General features: G+C 38.1%; 1 protein-coding gene across 1 annotated transcript in view; it reads left to right on the plus strand.

The window, feature by feature from the left end:
* The window catches only part of BMPR2 (bone morphogenetic protein receptor type 2), a 112,789-nt gene that overhangs the window by 49,472 nt on the left and 43,245 nt on the right, over positions 1–20,072 (plus strand). The window contains exons 2-3 of the mRNA XM_082311795.1: positions 6,725–6,898; positions 8,142–8,321. Of these exons, the coding sequence (XP_082167921.1) occupies positions 6,725–6,898; positions 8,142–8,321 (354 nt within the window). The remainder of the gene's footprint in view (positions 1–6,724; positions 6,899–8,141; positions 8,322–20,072) is intronic.

Here is a 20,072-nt window from a genome sequence, read left to right on the forward strand (position 1 = left end):
AGTTAGTTATTTTTAATCCCAACAATTAGAACATGGAATAGAATAATTCTTTGTACCACTTGAGTAACATCTGAGTCCTTTTTCCTTCCTTTCCCCCTCCCTTTGCACTTGATGCAAATTCCACATACTGCATTGAATAGATGTAAGGTCAGGAAGCGTCGATTAAGTACTAATGGAACTGACTTCCTATGCTATTAATGAAAACATGACTCATGTTCTAAGGATTTGCAGTTGGATTCCTGTAACTTTTGGTATTTCTGTTGTAATTGTTTTCAGTAATTATGTTTTCCTAGAACACAAACTGATCGTGAAAAAACTAGTATATTAAAAGCAATAACAGCGTATTCATTTGTTTAAACTCATTCTAGTACGGCTGAATCCTATATTCATAGCACACAAGATTTCTGACACAGACAGTAGATGCACTTGTAACTTTCTTTTGATTTTTGCTGTCCAGAAATATCTTTAGTGGGGAATGAAGGCAAATATTCAAATAGTAAACATATCTCAGGGTGTTTTTGTAGCTAACCACCACAAAAATCCAGAATTCACATATTTGTGTGAATCACTTCTCTGTTCCTGAGCAGTTGGAAATAGCAGTACGGTTAAAGGGAAAAAATATTGAAGACATCAATGTAGTATTTCTCCTATAATAACGTGTTGTTTCAGCTTTTTTTTGTTGATAGTAGAACTGATAAATGCTAAGATTGTAATCGTATCAAAACCCGAGCCATATGCCAAAAGGAAATTCCTGAAGCCCTTGTGCTTTTTTTTGAGGCTGTGTAGTGGCATGGGGATGAACTCCATGCCCCTCAGAGCACTGCAGCCGTAAGAGTGAGCCACAGGATGGACTGGGGAAACTATGGGCAATTCCCAGTTCCTTTATGATTTCAGGAAAGTAATTTAATGTAGTCCATTTCCCCATTCTCCTTTCGGAATATGACAATAAGGTTTCACAATCTGCTTCAAGTTAAGTCTGTTAAAGTGCGTGTGGTGATTGGACGCACCAGTAATGGCAGCCAAGCGGAAAGCTAGGAACATTTAATGTTTCTTAGATTACTTCTTGAAGCACCCATACTCAATTGTAGTGCTGCTCCTGTTTTAAGCATATTTTTGAACCGGACAGTAAAGTGTATTTTTATATAAATATAGGTGTAAAATGGGCTGGAGGACAACAGAACTTATTTTGGTTTTTTTCTGGTTTATGATAGGGAAGTGAAGAGCTTGCCCTGCTCTCGCTTGTTTTTCCCTTGGTAGAACTTCTGGGAATGGTGCCTTCCCTTCTTGTCTTCGTTGGAAATCTCTGCTAGATGAGAGAACAGAAGTTTGAGTTCATGTTATTATTTTTATTGAATTATGTTGACACAGTTTGTCTGATACACAAGTTCAAGAGGAGTGGAAAATGGGCATTTTGTTATAAATCCTTCACGATTTGTTGTTCAGGTTCTACTTTTTGTCCTTTTCAGTGTCAGCCTATCTGTTGCTACTACAGTTGTCTAGTAGCAAATTTTTCAGTGGTGTATGACATGTAAACATTCAATTGCCATTTGTTTCTTTCAAAATCTCTCTCATAGCCTTTCATTAAAGGTGAATTAGAAAAAACCTGACTGTATCATGAGTTCGATGTGATGAACAAATACGGTTTACTATGAAATTTACCTTATAAAGATAAGAAATAAGAAATAGATGTTTTCCAGTTTTGGAGGTAGCCTTTAATGTGACTTTCTCCTTTTCGTAGTCATAATTTCCATATTTCTGAAATGACACTTTCGTCATGTACTGATTTAATCAGATAGTTGTGTTTAAGTACAGTGAACTCTCCAGAGCTGTCGACCCCCACGCCCACACCAAAAAAAGAAGTTGCTCATTTGATTCAGTAGATTTATAATCTTTGAGGGAATGCAGGCATCTTTGGCAGTTTTTTTCTGTTTGTTGTGCTTTAGACCTAATGATGAAAGAGTTATTATAGACTTACACATTTATAGAGAAACTGCAATCCAAATTAATTTTAATGATTTTACTGCAGTTATTTTTGTGATGCTTAACTTGTGCATGAGTAATGAGATGGATAGCTTGAAAGGGCCTGTAAAAGAGTTGAAACAACGTGATTTCTTTTAGTAAGAGCAGGGCTCTGAAAGATGACTTCAGCTATGCAGCAGATGTCCTGTGAAACCTGTGCTGCCACTTATTTTGGTGCTAGGACTTGGTTTTGTTTGTATGCGGGACATTTCATGTCTGGGCAAATACACTGTGTAGCTTGATCTGTAAATGGCTTCCGCATTTTGCCGATTTGAGGGTACACTGCTGGTGCATCTTGGGTCTGTGAAATCTGTAAGGGAAGGAGTGCTGTACAGTGAACTGTTCATGGGTCCTTAATGTCTGCTGAGCACATCTGGCTGCAGGGGCTTTGCCCTTCATTTTTCTGACATAGGTAGCAAATGAACTGGATATACCAAATGGATCAGTTCAAGAAGCCTCAGTCTTCATAGAATAAATAAGTTGTTTATTTTAATTGCTCTTATTGTTTAATAAAGATATTAACACTAAGGTATTTCCCTGGGTTTGGATCTATTTGAACTGAAGACAAACAAGAGAATCCAGCAGTTCTAGTCTTTACCCTACCATTTCTTCTGCCTGGGAGATAAAAGAAAAAGCAGGTAGCCCAGCTGAGGAATATTGGTTTTCTGTCTGGTCGCTGCACATTGAGTACCTTGAGACCTGTGTCCTCCAAGAGTCACAGAATAGTTGAGGTTGCAAGGGACCTCTGGAGGTCATCTTGTCCAACCCCCTGCTCAGGCAGGGTCACCTAGGGCCGGTTACCCAGGACCATGTCCAGATGGGTTTTGGATATCTCCAAGGATGGAGTTTTGGAAGAAGCTGCTTTTGGAATTGTTTCCAGCTAAGCTGCTACAGAGAGCATTAGTGGTAGCGGCTGCCCTTTCATGTTGCAGGTGCAGAGCTCCCAAGGGACAGGTAGATGTGTTTCAGCTCTGAATGCACCATGCTGACTGAAAACTGACATAAAAGACCATCCATGAGGAACACATGTAAATCCAAATGAGCAGCAGTGTTTTACTTTGCAGGGTAAGATTTCCGTTGAAATAGGTAAAGATTAGAACAGGCACCCCAGCGCTTCTGAGTGTTTTTGTAGTAGTATCTCCATTTCTTTTGGGGAAGGTTTAAGGCATACTCATCTAGGCTGGACGTTGCTTTCAAGGCCTGACTTAGAAGTATTCCAGTACTAAATGTTTTTAGAGCTGACTAGTTTCCACTGCCTGGAAGAAGGAAACCTTACTGCCAAATTCCCACAGCAGGAATGTGCCAAAATCATGCAAAGAAATTGAAGCGGCTCATCTACTCTGTTGTTCTTCAAGATGGTTTCTGGACATCTGAATGCCCTACCCAATTTTCTTCGGCATTACAGCTTCAACAATGAACCTACAGAGGCCAAAGAGAAAAATAAAGTAGCTTTTGTTACGTGTCCCCTGTTCTCCAGATGTTCCATGCCATCAGGGAAGGGGCAGGGGTCAGCAGAGTATTGCAGTGGGTACTGCTCCCACAGGGGTTGTACTACTCTAAGTTATAATCGAAGCAGGAATGTGCAGTGATCAGCATGAAAACTCTAGTTGTTGGGTGAGTAGCCTTTATTTTTTGTTGGAAAAGTTTCCCACTGAGATCGTCTGACATTGAATTGTGGCAAGTTAAGTTGCATTTTTACTAGTTTGCTAGAAAACTGATAGACACTCAGGTTGCTGGCAGTGGGTGTTGTACTTTTCCCATGCTTGCCCCTTCCTCCCCTCTGTAGGTATTCTTATAGCGCAATACATTTTTTTTAAATCAGAAAAGCCTTTAGTAGCAACTGTTATTTTCTGTAGTGTATGTTTGGAGAGCATCTAGCACAACGGGTAACAACTTCTCTTTTTTCAAGTATCTTCTGCATGTTCTTGCCTCTCAATCTTGATCCTAAGAGATTTATAGAAAGGTGAAGAGACCAAAAAAGTAGGCAATTAAAACTGTCTGTGTCTCTGGAGCACAGACATGATACATGTAACTATATTTCTGAGTAGAAAGCAAAGACAAAAGATTTTTGTTCTTTTTCTTCCATTAGTTCAGAGGTTAAAAGATTGTTGTTGTTGTTGTTGTTTTTTAGTATTTTTTTTTTAACCTATTGAGGTATTATGAAAGTGGACTTTCCTGGAATTACTTTTTTAACCACAGGTTTTTGATAAGGAAACCAAATCTGTGTGGCTGTTTTATAAATTTTGTTCTTTTTAATTTATTTTTCACAATAAAGGCAAATTATGAAAGGGCTTATCTTGCAGCAATTTGAGCATTCTGTAAACAACCAACATCTCAGATGACCTTAGTCCCACTCAGCTATCACATGCAACTGATTTTAAAACCTTCATAGTGTCCCTAGGAGCAGATATGCCGTATTTCACAAGGCCGTATAATTCCGTCCCATTCTCTCTTGAAAGTTATAGTCCCGTGACAATTATTTCTCCTTTAGATTTTCAAAAAGTTAGTCAGCTCCAGTTCTCTTACGGCAGTGGAGTACTGTCCTTTCATACATTGTTTCTTGGCCAGTCCCATGTCATGGAGCAGAGAATGCAGGACAGATGCTTCACGCTTGGCATACTCAGCTGTTCCCGAGAATAAAACTACTACGTGCGACTGGCAAGTACTGCTTGAGGCAGCATATGCTAGCTGTTAATGTGTGACCTTTTTGTCCTCAGTAACTCAACTAACTCTACTGATTTAGAAAGAAAAAAAATTAGATGTGAAATTTAGGCAACTAAGTTTCTGAATATCAAGCCACTGCTTTATAATAAATGTATTTATCACTTCAAGACTCTAGTTCCAGATGTAAAGCATTAATTGTACGCTGACCAGCGTACAGAGATGTGGGTGAGTAGCATGACCAGCCAGCCAGGTTGTTGGAGTATGTGGAGCTGCAAGTGATTGAATTACAGTGGCTTAAGAAGTTCCTGTCTCCTCAGCTGAGAGTTTTACTGCCACTGAGCTGACATGCAGCTCAACTGATCATACACGCCCTACCAGACCACTAAAAAATAAGCTAAGTTGTGCTATTTTAATTACTGCTGCCACAGAATAAACTGGGAGTCACTGACAGACTGCTTTTCTGGATGGTGCAGCTATTTATGGTTGTCTCAGAGAATTTTGAACTTTGACTCCTTAATGAACAGTAATGGCCTTAGAAGTGAGAGGTGTATCTGAGTCTCTTGGTTTGTCTTTCTGTTACCCCCAATCATCTGCTCTGGTGACACAATGAAACAGCATTTTTGCAGTAAGTCTGCCTCGCTGAAACATGGCTTCTTTGGGGCCAGTGCTGCAGAATGATCAATTAAATAAATCCTCAGTGAGGAGATATTTTATACATATACAGTACCTTTAATAATTTACAATTACATGTGCTATAATTTTATTTTAAGTTAAAAATCTGTTTTCCCAAAAGACCGATCTACTCCACCTTGCATCTTTTCGCTACCAGTGCTTTCACGGGAGTTAAAGAACTGGATGAAGTCTAGTTGTTGAGATACATAGTACAAATTCTTACTGCGACTGGATGTTTGCTAAGCTATACTACTGAATAATACTTAAATGCCTTGTAATTACACACCTAACTTTCCATGCATTTTATAAAGTCATCCAAGGGAAGAATGAAAATATTCTAAATATCATATTCGCTACAAATGTAGGATTTATTTATCTTGGACTTGATGCCTTTCTGAAGAATTTATTGTTTGAATGTGTTTTCCTAAAGAAAAGATGACAGAGGCATATCAGCATGGTTGAGTCCTTTCATTGAGATGATATAAACAAAAAAGCAGTAAGCATATGGGTAAAACATACGAGTTCTTAAGATATTAAAGTTTGTTGATTAAATATTCTTGTAAAAATCAGTATGCTTTTTGTGCGTCGTTTTGGTTTTGTTCTAATAAAAAACCCCAAGGATTTTTCAGGTGATCCTGGGTATTTATTTTTGCGCTCTCTTATTATGTTTTACAATGTTCCTGCTGGACATTCCACAAGGAGACTTTACACGCAACGTTGCTCCTGTTTACAGGCAGTGTTTCCCAGAACTGCTGGTCAGCCGGTTGTGTTTTACCCTGCCGTTAGTATTTCTGTTGGTGGTCATTAATGAAGTTGTGTGCAAGAGCTGAAACCGATAGGTTCCTGAGCAAAAAGAAGTAAATGTCAGTGCAACGGCTGGATAACATGTAGAAAAAAGAGATAGGCCAATAGAAAGAGAGTGGAAAAAGCCCTCTGAATTAGGTAGGCACTGGGTTGGATGGCAGTCTGAAAAAGATCATCTTGGTTTAGGATCTGGAAACACTTAAGAAACGCATGTGGTTGCTGAAGAAACAAGCTAACAGTTGTGTAACTTATGCTTGAGGACAAATGATGCAGATGATGCAGACTATGCAATGAAATTTTTATTCTGCACCTGTGAACTTCAAACATTTGCACATTCATTTTGAAACATCTGCTGAGTTGGGTTTTTTTTGTACTTTTTATGAAAGTAACTTCGGGATAGACCTCATTTTTATTTCTGACTGTTGGAGTACAGTTTAAAGACCGGATATGTATAATTCAGGATGGTTTTGAATGTAGGTTTCCAGAAGACCTTAATCATCCTTTTATTACAGTTAATATTTTATGCATAAAATCACTGACAAAAAATATTTTCCTTTGTCTAAAGCTGCGCAGAGTGAGGAGCGGCTGTGTGCATTTAAGGACCCATATCAGCAGGACCATGGAATCAGTGAGAGCCGAATCTCGCAGGAGAATGGCACAATTTTGTGCATGAAAGGTAGTACCTGCTATGGACTTTGGGAAAAAACACGAGAAGGAGACATACATCTTGTAAAACAAGGTATGTAACATTTCAGTCTAACAGCTGCAAAGCTAGATATTTTGCTTGTGCATTGTACAAATGCATAGTTTTTAAGCTTCCAATTTAGCAATTTTAAATCTGAACGGAAAGTTTTTTTGAAATAAATGACTTCTAAAAGAGACCAAAGAGATCAATGCACAGTTGAAGGAAAAAACACTCAAATTGCTTGTTACTTAGGATGTCCAGAGGAAGATGGCTTTCTTGAATGTGTCTCAGTATACGTATTGATGTAATGATAAATCTAAAAATAAGTGTCTCATTACGTAAAAATGTATATTCATATTGATTGGATGTTTGTTTACAAAGGAAATTGCAGCTATAGCACAAAACCGTCACATGTCACTGTCAATTTGCTGCTGTTCTGCAGGGAGAGTGATGGTAGGGAGAAGGGTCTTGTAGTTGCTGGAGACATGTTTTGATTACCGTTCTCGGGGACTCTGCTTTTGGTTACTTGGATACAAGTTAGTGTAGTATAAGACCGAATGAAAACTGGTATTTACAAACATCCTGTGCAGTTGTACTCAATGTTGTTGTTTCATGTTTGATCTGGTAATCTGCTGAAAGAAGCAGTCTGGCTGCTCACCTCTGCCCCCATGCTGCCTCTTTCCCTTCCAGGCATTTGTGCATAAATGACATTTAACTGCCATTGACCATACTTGGGAAGGAGAAGTTGCTGCAGGGAGAAAGGGCCTGCATTAACCAAGAAATAAGTTGTGATCCTGTAGAAGAGGCCAGTGATGTTGACAGTGACGAAGGACAGAATTTTTAGAAATGATACAAGAAGCACCAAACTATAGGTGCAGTCTTGTGGCCTAGCTCTAAGGAGGGGAATAGGTCACAATTTCATCTAGCCTGTGGGCCAGAGGGTGGTAGTACTGTCTGTAGTATCAGAGAAGTGGGGAATGGCATACTTCTGCTTAGAAGGCTCAAGAATTCAGGTTTTATCATATTGAGGTTGACAGCTGGATACGTCTGATGTTGGCCTTCATTGCTGCCTGTATTTCTTCTCCTTGGCTCTGGTAAATTTTGAAAGAAATTCTTCAGTTTTTGGTTTAAAAGGTGGTAGTGAAGTCAGACAAGCAAATTATAACTGTTTTCACCCCACTCTGTAACATTTAATTAGGTAATTATGGATTTCTATAGGTGTGTTTAATTGTCCATGCACTAGAATGAATTTTATGCCTCCTTTAAAAAGAATTCTTTAATTCGCCTCTTTTTACAGGTTGCTGGTCTCATATAGGAGACCCACAAGAGTGTCACTTTGAGGAGTGTATAGTTACAACCACCCCTTCCTTGATTCAGAATGGAACATATCGCTTCTGCTGCTGTAGTACGGACTTGTGTAATGTCAACTTCACAGAAAATTTTCCACCTCCTGACCCTACTGATACAACACCTTACAGTAAGTCAGATGTTTCCATCTCTGGCATTTCATGGTTTAAATAATTTCGAGAAAGATCCTTCTTTCATGGTACTGTAAAATGCGAAACCTCTGACCTTTCTATTTATATGCAGCAGAAATGGCAAACAGAACAGAGCTTTTCCATGTGAAGTTTATCACACTTATATATTCCACAGTGCTCTGCAAAGAACGAGTTAAATGCTTACAAGAGAATTGTTTGTATAGGCAACTGCTGAATGCAGATCACATTTTTCCAAACTGGTCTCTAATCTTGGGTGCTTTGGTATTTGGATACCCAACTTCAGAAGCCTGTGGGGATATTCAGAAGGATTCAGACTTCTGTTAAAAACAGGCCAGTAAGTTCATTAACATTATGGTACCTTTGAAAAGTCTGGCCTGTCTATTCAGTCATGGCTCACAGATAGCTTTGAGCGGTAGAACCGGTCTTATATCAGGCTGTTGAGATTCTCTCCAACAGTCTTGCAGTGCTTTGATATCTGACTTCTTTCTTTTGCATATCTCTGGTAGAGATTAACTTTGGCATAACGTTCAAAGAGTACTAGTTTGAGCAATGTAGTTTTCTTCCAGATTAGATTATCTGTTATTTATTATAAAATCAACATAGCGTATGGATCCAAATCAAGGGATCAGACCCCTTAACCTCCTATTACAGAAGAAAGATCATGACTAGCAGACATGCTGTTATGCTGTATAGCATAATTAAGAACCTGTAAAGAAGTTGGGTTAGTGGCCTAGTCTAAACACTTGGATAGCCTTTTCTAAATAAGAATTGTGAAAGAGAAATTGAATAGAGGCAGGTATGTAAATGGAGGTACAACTGTGTCTGTATGTCAGGAGTTCCTTATCAAGGAGAAAAGTGTTTTGTGAAATGAAGATGTCTTTAACTGGACAGTATTTACAGCTATAGAATGCAAAAAGAATAGTTTATGTTTAGGAATGATATTATTTGAGTTAACCTCTAAGATAGTGAAGATACTGATGCTTTCAAAAGTAGCTGTAGGATGGAGTCCTTGTAAGCAATTTTGGTCAGAATGAGGGCTTGGCATGCTGAAAAAAAAAAAACCCAACCTTTTCTGGGAAAGTGAGTACGGTATAAATGGGTAAAGAGAGTTGATAAGACATGGTGCCTTTTGGCTGATAATACTATTTGTAGAACCAGAAAGCAATCACCATTTGGAACCAGTGTCTGAGCTTAGCACTGTGCAATGTGGAACAGACGCCACGGTAACGGTCATCTCCTTGGGCTCCCCAAATGTGACTGGAGTTAGTGCTGTGCAGGGGATTTAGACAGGAGCGAAAAAAGATGCAAAGAGAATTCCTTGTCCCTTTCTATCCCCCCAAAATAGGAAGACAAGGTTCCTACAAAATTACTTGTGCCTGTGCTTCTCCAAGGGTAGAAATTACGAGCTGAGTTAATTTGGTTATTGGGTGATAAGATCTTAAAATGATTTTTAAGTTGAATTTTTAATACTGAAAGATCTAGCTTGACTTGCAAGGGGGGGGCTGGGGGGAATTAAATTTGTAACACAGTCCTTAATTCACCCAGCTGTAATTGAGTGCTGCAGTGTACATTTCTACTGACTCAAACTGTTTTGTGTTATTGTGTCACCTTCCATTTCCATAATATGCAAATTTGGCTTTAGGCATAAGCAAAGTAGGTTGCTGCCTAGCACAGTTGTCTGTCTGCTTTGACTAGGTTAAGAGATGGAGATTGGCCTTTCCAGCAGCAAGGATGGCCTCATTTGCCGCTCTGGTGTTTTATTTGTAAAGCTCTGCTACTGCCGCATCTGACAGAGATGCGTGTGCTCCTGGCAGTGTAAATCCTGTACACGCGCAGCACTGGGGAAGCAGAGGATGTTCTAGGAAGCTGGAAGGGTGAAAAAAGAGGGAGGCTGTGGCACACAGACCCCTGCAACAGTACTGACCCCGTTCCAGGCACTGGAGTCTGCACGGTCCCTTTCCCAGCCCTCTCGACTCCTTCTAGAACCCATTTTGGTGCTGTAAGATTTAGTTTTGCCACCTCAACATTGAGGACAGAATTCTTGCTTTGGCAAAGTTCAATTTTTATGGAATTATTGGGAAGCTTTGAATAACCTACTAGATACCTTACTTGGGCACTCTTCCAGCCTTTCTATTAAAGTTTTTAGAATGCTTTAAGGACTCTAGTAAGCTTAGCTGTACAGGCTGTGGCAACCTATATTACCATACCTTTCAGATTATTAAATTGAACAGGTCACAGTCATATGGGAAATCTTCTGCAGAAGGTTATTTCAGTATAGCCCGTGAACTGTAAGAGCACTATTTCATCTATATTTTTGATTAGGCATTAAAAATGTTGAATAGTTCTTGAATGACAGAAATTAAGGTATGTGGCCTCCTAGAACTATATTTATGATCCTGTAAATTTCAAAGCAGGTGTGACTAGTGTATAGTTAATTATGTGAAGCCTGATGAACTCAGCCAACAGTTAACTAAATATTTGGAAATGTTTTTCTGCTGAGTTCCAGTAAAATCACCCAGAATAAAAAGTTCCTGGAGTAACAAGTGGAAATTCAGCCATAGTTTAAAAACTAACTGAACCTGAAAACAGTACTGATGAACCTAGACAATTTAAGACTTAATTATTAAGGAAAATTGTAGGTGTTCTTTTAAAAATATTTCCTTGCAGCTATATGAAGGATCTGTGGAGACAACAGAATACTTTTAGGCTCTTGAGCTAAATCCATACGGAAAAATAACAGAGGAATAAAAAAATTACTTTATACGATCTTTTGGTTACAATTTTTTGTAGGACAATTAATAGTGGTGTATTGAAAGATGTAGCTAGACTATAAATGATTCAAGAAGACTAAGATAATTAAGATCTTAATATATGTTAGATATAACAAATTATTGTTATCATTAAATATAGCAATTCTTCTCTTAAATATTACACTTAATTTTTGTCATTATTGTCTTTTAGTATGTCAAAACATGTTTATCTTGCAACCATATCTGTGCAGAGTGGAATATCTTTTTTTTTTTTTTTAAGAAATCCATCCTATCTTGTAAAAAAACTTTTATAAAAATGAAAAATAAGATTAAGGACGAACAGGTTCTTGAAGCCTTAAATTTAATCCTTGCTGCTTCTTCATGTGCAGCTGGTAATTTAAAACAATCATACATCTGAGTAGTCATAATATTGTTCACTTCTATCTTAAAGATAATCCAGGCAGATTTGAGTAGTTGTTGGTTGCTAGTCCCTCCAGCTAGAATTTTGCAAATGCTGTAGGATGGGTTGTAGTCTACAGCCCACAGTCCGGAGGTATTAAAAATGCAAAGATTCAGATAGATTTTCCTGATGCCAGGAGAAGCAGTGGTTGAAGAACTGTGTTTATTTCAGAGCTGAAGATTTGCCTGTGGAGTTCGGAGCTACTGAAATGCAGAAGTTCAAAAACAACCTCTCATCCTCAACCGAAGCGCTTTTGGGGAAAAAAATATACTTTCTTATGCTTTGCTAAATCACTCATGGATAGACTCATTATTCTTCCATCTTCTATTTTCACAAAAAATTGACCAAAAAAAAAAAAATCCATCTTACCTTCAACCAGTATGTGTATATACCCCTTAACCTGACCTAAAAAGGGTCAACTATGGCTTCCTGGGTAAATGTTTTGAGGTGTATTTACTCTGTTGGCTTTGTCAAATATTTATTTTGAGACTTGTTAAATATCTGCCTCTTATGTCTGCAAAGTGTGCTGCCTAAATTCTGAGACTGTTTTGAAGACAAATTCATTAGTTCTACAATCATTCATAATGGCCATTTAAATAGAATTTAAGTAGCGAAAGACGTAAATGATCTCCCTCATTGGTCATAGATATATTGCTGTAATGAAACATTCACGTTAAAATAACATCAAAATGAAAGCAACAAAGCCATTTTTAATTATTTGTTTTTCCTCAAGGCTGCATTCCTGGCACTGCAAATAAATTAATCTTACAGCAACTGAGTGTTAAGAATACATTTTTGTATGACAGGTGATGTATTTGCATGATATATGGAAAAAATCCCTGGCAGCAACAGTTGAGCATTACTGGTACATATTATTGTTGAAATGATGTAGAGTTTTCTCCTTGGAGCAACAAATGGTGCCTGCAATTTTTAGAGGATTTAGAAACTTATATTAAAGAAGAGCATTGAGATTTGGATATAAAGAAACTGCCTCACACAGTGAAGGAAGTTGGTATTTCTTTATACTAGAACACTGATAGACGCATTTATCTTTCCAGTGTATCATCCTGGCCTTTCTTTGCCAGTCTTCTTGCTACCTATAGAAAATATATATATACAAGTCTGTCTTTAAGTGCTCACAGAATTCTGTGGAAACTTTGAGGAAAGCTACCATTAAAAAAAAAAAAAAGTAATTATTAATGTATGTGGCTGGGTCAGGTTAATTAAGGTAATAATAGACAGTTTTCATTTACCTATTGCTTTTGAGAGGCAGCAGTTAGACTCATGTTGCTGTGGGCACATGGCCCAATCTAACTCCCACTGAAGTTGAATTAGATCATGTCAGGCTAATTTTGGAAAGTTGTAGCCCTGCTCACTCTCGGTTGTTATCTTGAACTGCTTTTTTCTGGAGAGCAGCATCCGATATTAATTTATAATTGAAATGCAGTTACTTCAGCTGGGTTCTGCTTGCAGTACCTGATCAGCTAAGTTTGTAGCCGGTGTTTGAGCTGGTCTTTCATTTCTGTTCTGCCTAATCTAAGAAAACGCTCTGTAAATAAGCATTTCCCCTTACTTGCACTGTATTTTTTTCAGGTGATTTGGATGTATAGCAAAGGGGAAATTACAAACCTTTGCAAGGTGGCAGATCTTCTGTCTTGAAAGATGGAGGCGGGACTGATCCACACGAGGATTAAAACTTGTACTCTTGAAACGATAGGAAGTCAGTCAGGCACATCTTCCCTTCAGTGAAGAGATAAGGCATTATATGTCGTTAATATGCCTTCACTATATTATAAGGTAGGGGAGGAAATATTAAGACAGTAATTAATATCTCAAAAAAAAAAAAAAAAGAGTTCACTTTGAGACAGCTAAGTATTTGGTGCAAGAGGACGATACTGTGCCTCCCAGGAAGCTATTTTAGGGCACTGTAGAAAATGAAGGTGCTGGAACTGCTGAAGGAGATCCAGCTGAATGCGCGTGGAGATTTCTAAATATGTATCTCTGTTAAAAGAGATTATATGTGGAAGAGCTAATAGAGGGGAAAAACAAAAAGTGGCTTTTTCTTGGGAATAATTCTTTAAGATACTGACATAATGATGAAATATTTTGGATTTTGGCCAGGTATTGACAAATGTGTGTTTTCTTGAACCTTCAGTTGCCTTTCTGTCTGAAATTTGATGGATGTTTAAAAGAAATTCTTGTATTATTTACTTTTTGCTGTTTATTTGGTTACAGGAAATGAATTAACTGCAGAGGGGGTTGTGACACAGGGTGCACATTGCTACAAATACTTAGTGATAACATTTTGGAAATGTGTGCTAATTAAGGCTATTTCTTATGTTGTTGCAGCTGAGGGAAAGGTGATAGTATTGTGGATTAATGTAGGGGAGAAAAAGTAGAAGTGAAAGTTGTTGTAGGGAGCAAACAAAGTATTAAAGCAATTAGTATAGAAGGTTATATAGAAATTCAAGTGAAAGCCATAGCTTCTGTAGAACCAGTGGAAGGTTTTGCAAGTCACCCAAGATAACTGGTAATGCTTGTTGAGTAACTTCAGTGATTCTCATTAGAAATGGATATATCAAAAGCAGAATCTCTTCAAGATTGTTTGTAGCAGCACTTAATGTTTTAACTTCTAAGACATCATAGTCTCCTGAGATTAAACTTGCATCTTTACTGAATTTAAAAGTAAAGCTTTGATGTGCAGTTGGAGTCTGAATATGGAATGTTAGCTGTGAAGGCAAAGCCTACTTAAACAGAAAACTGTACATGTAAATTTTTTCTCTTACAGAAACATTTAGTCAGGAAGTGTTTTACTTGCACTGAGATTGAAACGTTTTGGAAACGTTTGGAAATGTTTTAAAATTTCTGTTTATGCACCAAACCCACAAAATGCTAAAAACTGTGTTAAATAAAATAAGAACAAATATGTTTATTTGAAAAAGGAGAAACATTTCAAATATTATTTTTACAAAAAAAAAAAAACACCTTGGGTTTTTATGAGTACATTCCCTATTGCTTTGTCAAACTGCTGTTTGGAGTGCACTTGATAGGAGAGCTGTACAAGGTAACGGCAGAGTTGTGCCAGCAGGAATTGGTACTGTGTTATGACCTGGAGGTCCGAGAACAAGGACCTTTGCAAAGTTCTTTTAAAAATCTGTTGGAATCTAAAAAAGGGCTTTTTGGATGCAAGGTGGGATTTTATCTTTATCTTGACATTGCAATAGTATGTTTGTGAAGTGCTAGAACTATAACTGCACTTTGTTCCAGAGGGCTAAAAATATTTTACTTTAGAGTCCTTAGAGATCTCAGTTCTTCAAGTAGATGTGAACAGAGCTTTTAGCTTATTCGTTTGATATAATTGTCTGATCTGCATCTTTGTCATCTTTGAAGTGTCCTGCATATTTCTAGTACTACACAGCAAATATTTTATTAGAGTTTAAGGTCTAGAATGAAGAAAGGAAACGTCCATTTTCTGAAATATAATCAGTGGTTTTTTGCTGCCTTCAGTAATAGTGAAAACATACATTTTATGCTGACTAATATCTGTAAATAGGTGATTCTTGTATCGTGTGCAGTTCTTGAGGCGCTAATTTGCATCTCTGCTGGAAATTAGTTGCTTATGGTTAGTATGTTTTATGCACTTCTAAGAGTTTAAAGATCTGCAAATATCTTTGGGTAATACAAATACAGTAAATATATTTTTTCCATTTACTGAGAATGCGGAGTATTGTTTGACTTTAATATTGTTGTGTAATAAATTCAATGCAGTAATTAGCAGATATCTGTTGTGACAGTGCACATTGGGGCTTTATTTTGAATGCCTTATAGACGCAAGTCAAAAGTAGATAAAGCTCGTAAGAATGGGACTCTTCAGAATGCATTAGGGAAAATTGGACTGTAGGTTAAAAAAGGTAGTAGATAAGGAATTTTTTTGCCTCATTGCAAGGCAAAATGGAGAACAGGCAAGGATGCTATACTTTGTATGTGTTTATTCAGATGCTGCAATATGCAATATAATACATGTATACAATATCATTATTCTAAACAAATCCTACACTGCTATTTAACAACCCAGATAATTTGACAAATAGGTAGGAGCTCTCTAGAAGGCAGATTGACATATCAGTACACTTTTTGGGGACATTCTGGATTGACAGGCTTTCTGATGTAGTAGTAGTAATAGGCTTCTAATAACTATTCCACCCATGCCAAAAATTTTAAGACTGGGTGCTGTAAATCTTAACGCTTCAGAGTGAGTTAAGACTACACACCGCCATGGAAGCATTTCTCCTTTGAAGACTTGCAAATGTGGTTTAGGTAACTCTCCTCAACAAAGTATACTGACTGAATTAGCCAAGATACTGTACATTGTAGTCATTACCAAGGAAAATTAAAACACTATTTGTGTTTTGTGAATGTTCTACTTGTCTATGTCCCTGTGCTTTTTCAAACCATGTTTATTTTCACATTGGCTTTGTTGATATCCCCCTCTCCATGTCTTGTCACGCTAAAGGCTTCTTGCAGTGAGCAGGAGTGGCAGAAATGGCTGTGCGCAGGCTTCTCCGCTGCTGCAGCTCCTGACAGAGGGTATTAGCTTCAAAGTGCTACAGCTGTTTCTCCCTGGGCAGGCTGGAGCTGCTAGCCTTGCTGAGAACGCTGCTCCTCATAATCCCCTTTCTCCTGCGGTGTCACCCTAGTAGCGCTCCTCGTATTTGATTTTTAGCATGGCTCTACTCTGGTTTTCTTTAACAATGTTGAAATGAATGTTCATTCATTAAAATGAACAAGAACTCTGCAAAGTTCCATTATAAAGCACTGCTAGGTGCTGCCAGCTACTACTAATAAATTCCCACCCCCACCCCATCACCGGTTATGTCTGTCCCCAGTACAGTAATGGTGAGACGGGTCTTTGTTTGCAGACTACTGACACAGTAAGAGGCAGACTTGGGACTGGAACTGTTAAGTGCAAAACAGAAGATGGCTTATAAATATTGGGTCTGTTATTGGCTGTTCAGTACTATTAAGCCCATCTGTGCAGAATAGTGTTTAGATCATGGAAAACCTTTCATGGCTTTTTCTTGCTCCTTAATTAGACATTTTCAATAAGCCTCACTTATTTCTGTCCTATGTGCTAAGCTTGCTGACAAAAATCCGATCCTATATCATGGTTTTCTCCAATACATGTTACCCCCTTGGTTTTGAACTGATACAATTTAGAAAGAAAGCTTTAGGTTCTTGGCATTGGACATACACTTCAAATAGTCCTCTGTTAGCCCAGCTGCTTTGCAGCCTTACCCGAGTTGCATCCATGGCTCAGCACGATGGAACTCGGCCTCCTCAGAGGAGACTGGAAGTCCAGACAGACGATTAAAAGATGTTGGCTCTTCAGAGTTGGTCATTAATCAGTGTTCCTTTTTGAGCCTTTTTTGGTAAAATTTTTTTCTTTATCTGAAAAATATTGCGATCCTGAAAATCCAATACATTACTTAACATTGATTTCTGGCTCCTTTCTTTATGATACAGCATACAGCGCATCTTCAGAGAGGACACTCTCTGGAGGTAAAACACTAATGATATTTCAATCTGGCACAGTCTTAGGAGCTGTAGGTAAATAAAGCATTTGGTTTTTAACAATGTGATAAATTGTTTCTAAGAGCACTTGAATTACTTTCAGACAAAGCATTTAAAACAGCTGGAATTATGTCAGTCAGGTGTCGGGCGGCCCCTGCAGAGGCTGGTGCGGAGCAGGCGGTGGGCAGAGATAGCCGCCTTCCCCGGGCCAGGGAGCAAAGGCTGCGGGGCAGCACCGCGCCGGCCCGGCTGCTGGGTCGGGTCTGGCTTGCAGGCGCTGCAGTCAGAGCCTGAATTCAGGGCGGTCTGTGCTTATCTTTCTATATAGGCACTAAATGGTTGTTCTTTATGTGATTTGATTTCTTTTTATTGCTTTCATAACTGTGGTGTTGGAGCATCTTCTAGTGGGAGTATAAAAAAGGTTGGGAGCTGTACTTGGTGTTAGCTAGTTTGTCTCTCTCCCTCGACCGTATCAGACAATATCTTTGCGTGTGGATGGATATCGGGAAATAGGGTTTTAAATTTGTTTTCCTTACAAAGAAAGGCTTATGTTCTTTTTATTAACAAAGTGAATGGCAAATTCAGGTAAGTGCCTCAGGTGTTTGAATTGTGAACCTGTGGCTAACTCTGCAGTTCTGAATGTGAATTTTCTTAACTGGGCATCTAGCTCCTGACGTGTGTCATCCCGGCTATAGGTGTCTCCGTTATCTCTGAAGAACTGAGGTGTTGGGGCTGTTTTGAAGTGGCAGAGGTCCGAGGTGATCTTTTGGCTTTCTGGCTAACAGAAACCATCTGCTTGAAAAACAAAGAGTTCATAGAGCATCCAGGGGAACCAGCGCAGACAGGAAAGCATCACGTCAGTGTGCTCCTGGTCATGTTACTCCTGATTATACACCAATTGCAGTTTTTTTTTTCAAAGCTGTTGCTTTCAGGACCAAATAATTCCTATTGTTGCTGTCCAAGCAGGAGGTGATGACAGTATTTTCACTAAAATCTTGATGAAGATTCCCATGAATGTAATTGTACTATTGAAAGGCCTTCAAGCAAACAGAGATTGAAGTTGATACCAGAAGTCTATTTACATTTGTGTAGGTTATATAACCAAGAGAGCTTACTGTTGTTAATAGGGCAGATTAGGGTGAGGGGGATTCCTGGAAATGTTATAAGGAGACTTATATGAAATATCAAGAGTAGAGTTCTGCAGTTGATCACTACTTCTGTATACCCATACTGAGTCTGTCTTTGTGTCTTTTCATTTTAGCTTGAAGTTTTTGTGGTGTTACTCTTCCCAGTCACATTGCAGTTTTGTTCTCTTTCCCTAATAGGTTTGGGATTGTTCCTTCCTTATGTATTGAAATAGCTGTTGCTGATGTATACCATTTGTTATGATTATTTTCGCTGTTTTGTATTTAATAAATAAAATGAGCAGTGCTGTGTTGCTATGGACACCTAAGCATTGGAGTTGGGAGACTGAGCGTTGTGTCTATTTTTGTGTGTGACAGAGACTTTCCCTTGTTAGAGTTCTCATTAGGACTGACTTTGTGATAGGAAATCTGACTTTTAATGCCAGCTGTTAGAAACCTGCAGAATTTTTTTTTTTTAAACTTCTGTGCTTTCAATAGCAGAATAGGTATGGATCTTTCTACATACTGAATGTCATCAGATTTATGAAGACAGTCCATACATTTTTTCTTTCTTGAAAGTCTGTTTTGGTTATCAGTGTTTTATTTTGGGATACTAAGATATTTATTCTGTAACACGTTCAACAATTTGAAAGAAATCAATATATTCATTAGTCTTAAAATCTAACTTATATGAGTTTTACCTTATTTCAGTTAATTTGTATAGCGTACTTCCATACAAAATTGATTCATGGAAGAACATTTGCTATACAGGTATGTCTAAAGGGGAGAAGTTAGAAATTCAATCTCTTCTAAGGGCAAGGAAAGATATTGAAAGAGGGAAGTGTGAAGACTTTCTATTGCCATAGCTTTTTTCCTTGTGCCTTAGCTTTTTTTCTTGTTTTAGAGTAGAAAGACAGATTTGATGTTTTCTGAGAGGTCTGAGGAAGGATTTCTTTTTCTAAGACATCCAATACCAAGTTGCATTGAGACTGAATAGCCAGTTCTTTTAAATTCCTTTGAAGGTTCCAGTGAGGTGGATTCAGTGTTTCAGCACTACAGTTTTATGCATTTATTTTAAAGTTTGAGCCTACAAAATATTGCATATATGGTTCTTGGTATCAGGCCAATTATTTTCTAAAGGTTTCTGAAGTATCTGTGGATGACATTAAGACAGCTTTTGACTTTAGCCTGGATTTTCGCCTTCTTTTAGACTCGTGGCATGAGGCTCATTTAGAAACTGCTTGCAGGCCTGTAAATATTTTCTTAGATGAGCAAAAAATTCCTTGTTCCAGACATTCATATTGACTTCAAAACTATATATAATTTGAGGAAGGGTAAGGTATCCTTGCATCCTGTATAAAAGCTTTTCTCACTTTTGTAACCCTTGGGCAGGAAGTACGAGTGTTGGAGCTGTAGCAGTGAAAGTGATTTTTTTCCTACTCCAAATCAAAGTATTTCCATTTATCTTTGAATGATGGTTCAGAGCCCTGTATATCAATCTATTCACAAACTGGATGCATGCATCTGAAGGAATACATGGCTGATACGTGCTCTAGACAGCTGGACCATCTATACAGAGTCACTAAGATGATTGTTGCTTGGTCGTAGTACTGTTTCTCCCATTAAAGCATTAACTCACTGTAAAAGTAGTGATGTGGGATGCAGAAAGAGAACTTTAAACCTCAATGAATTAGTACAAACGTCATAAAACACAAGTACAGTTTTTATATATATGTCCCTTTGACATGGGAAGTGTTACTGTTTAAAAAAACAACACCAAAATAACATACACAAAAAAAACCCCAAAAGAAACAAAACCCCAAA

This window comes from Platalea leucorodia (assembly GCF_965183815.1).
Source record: "Platalea leucorodia genome assembly, chromosome: 5".
Classification (NCBI taxonomy): domain Eukaryota; kingdom Metazoa; phylum Chordata; class Aves; order Pelecaniformes; family Threskiornithidae; genus Platalea; species Platalea leucorodia.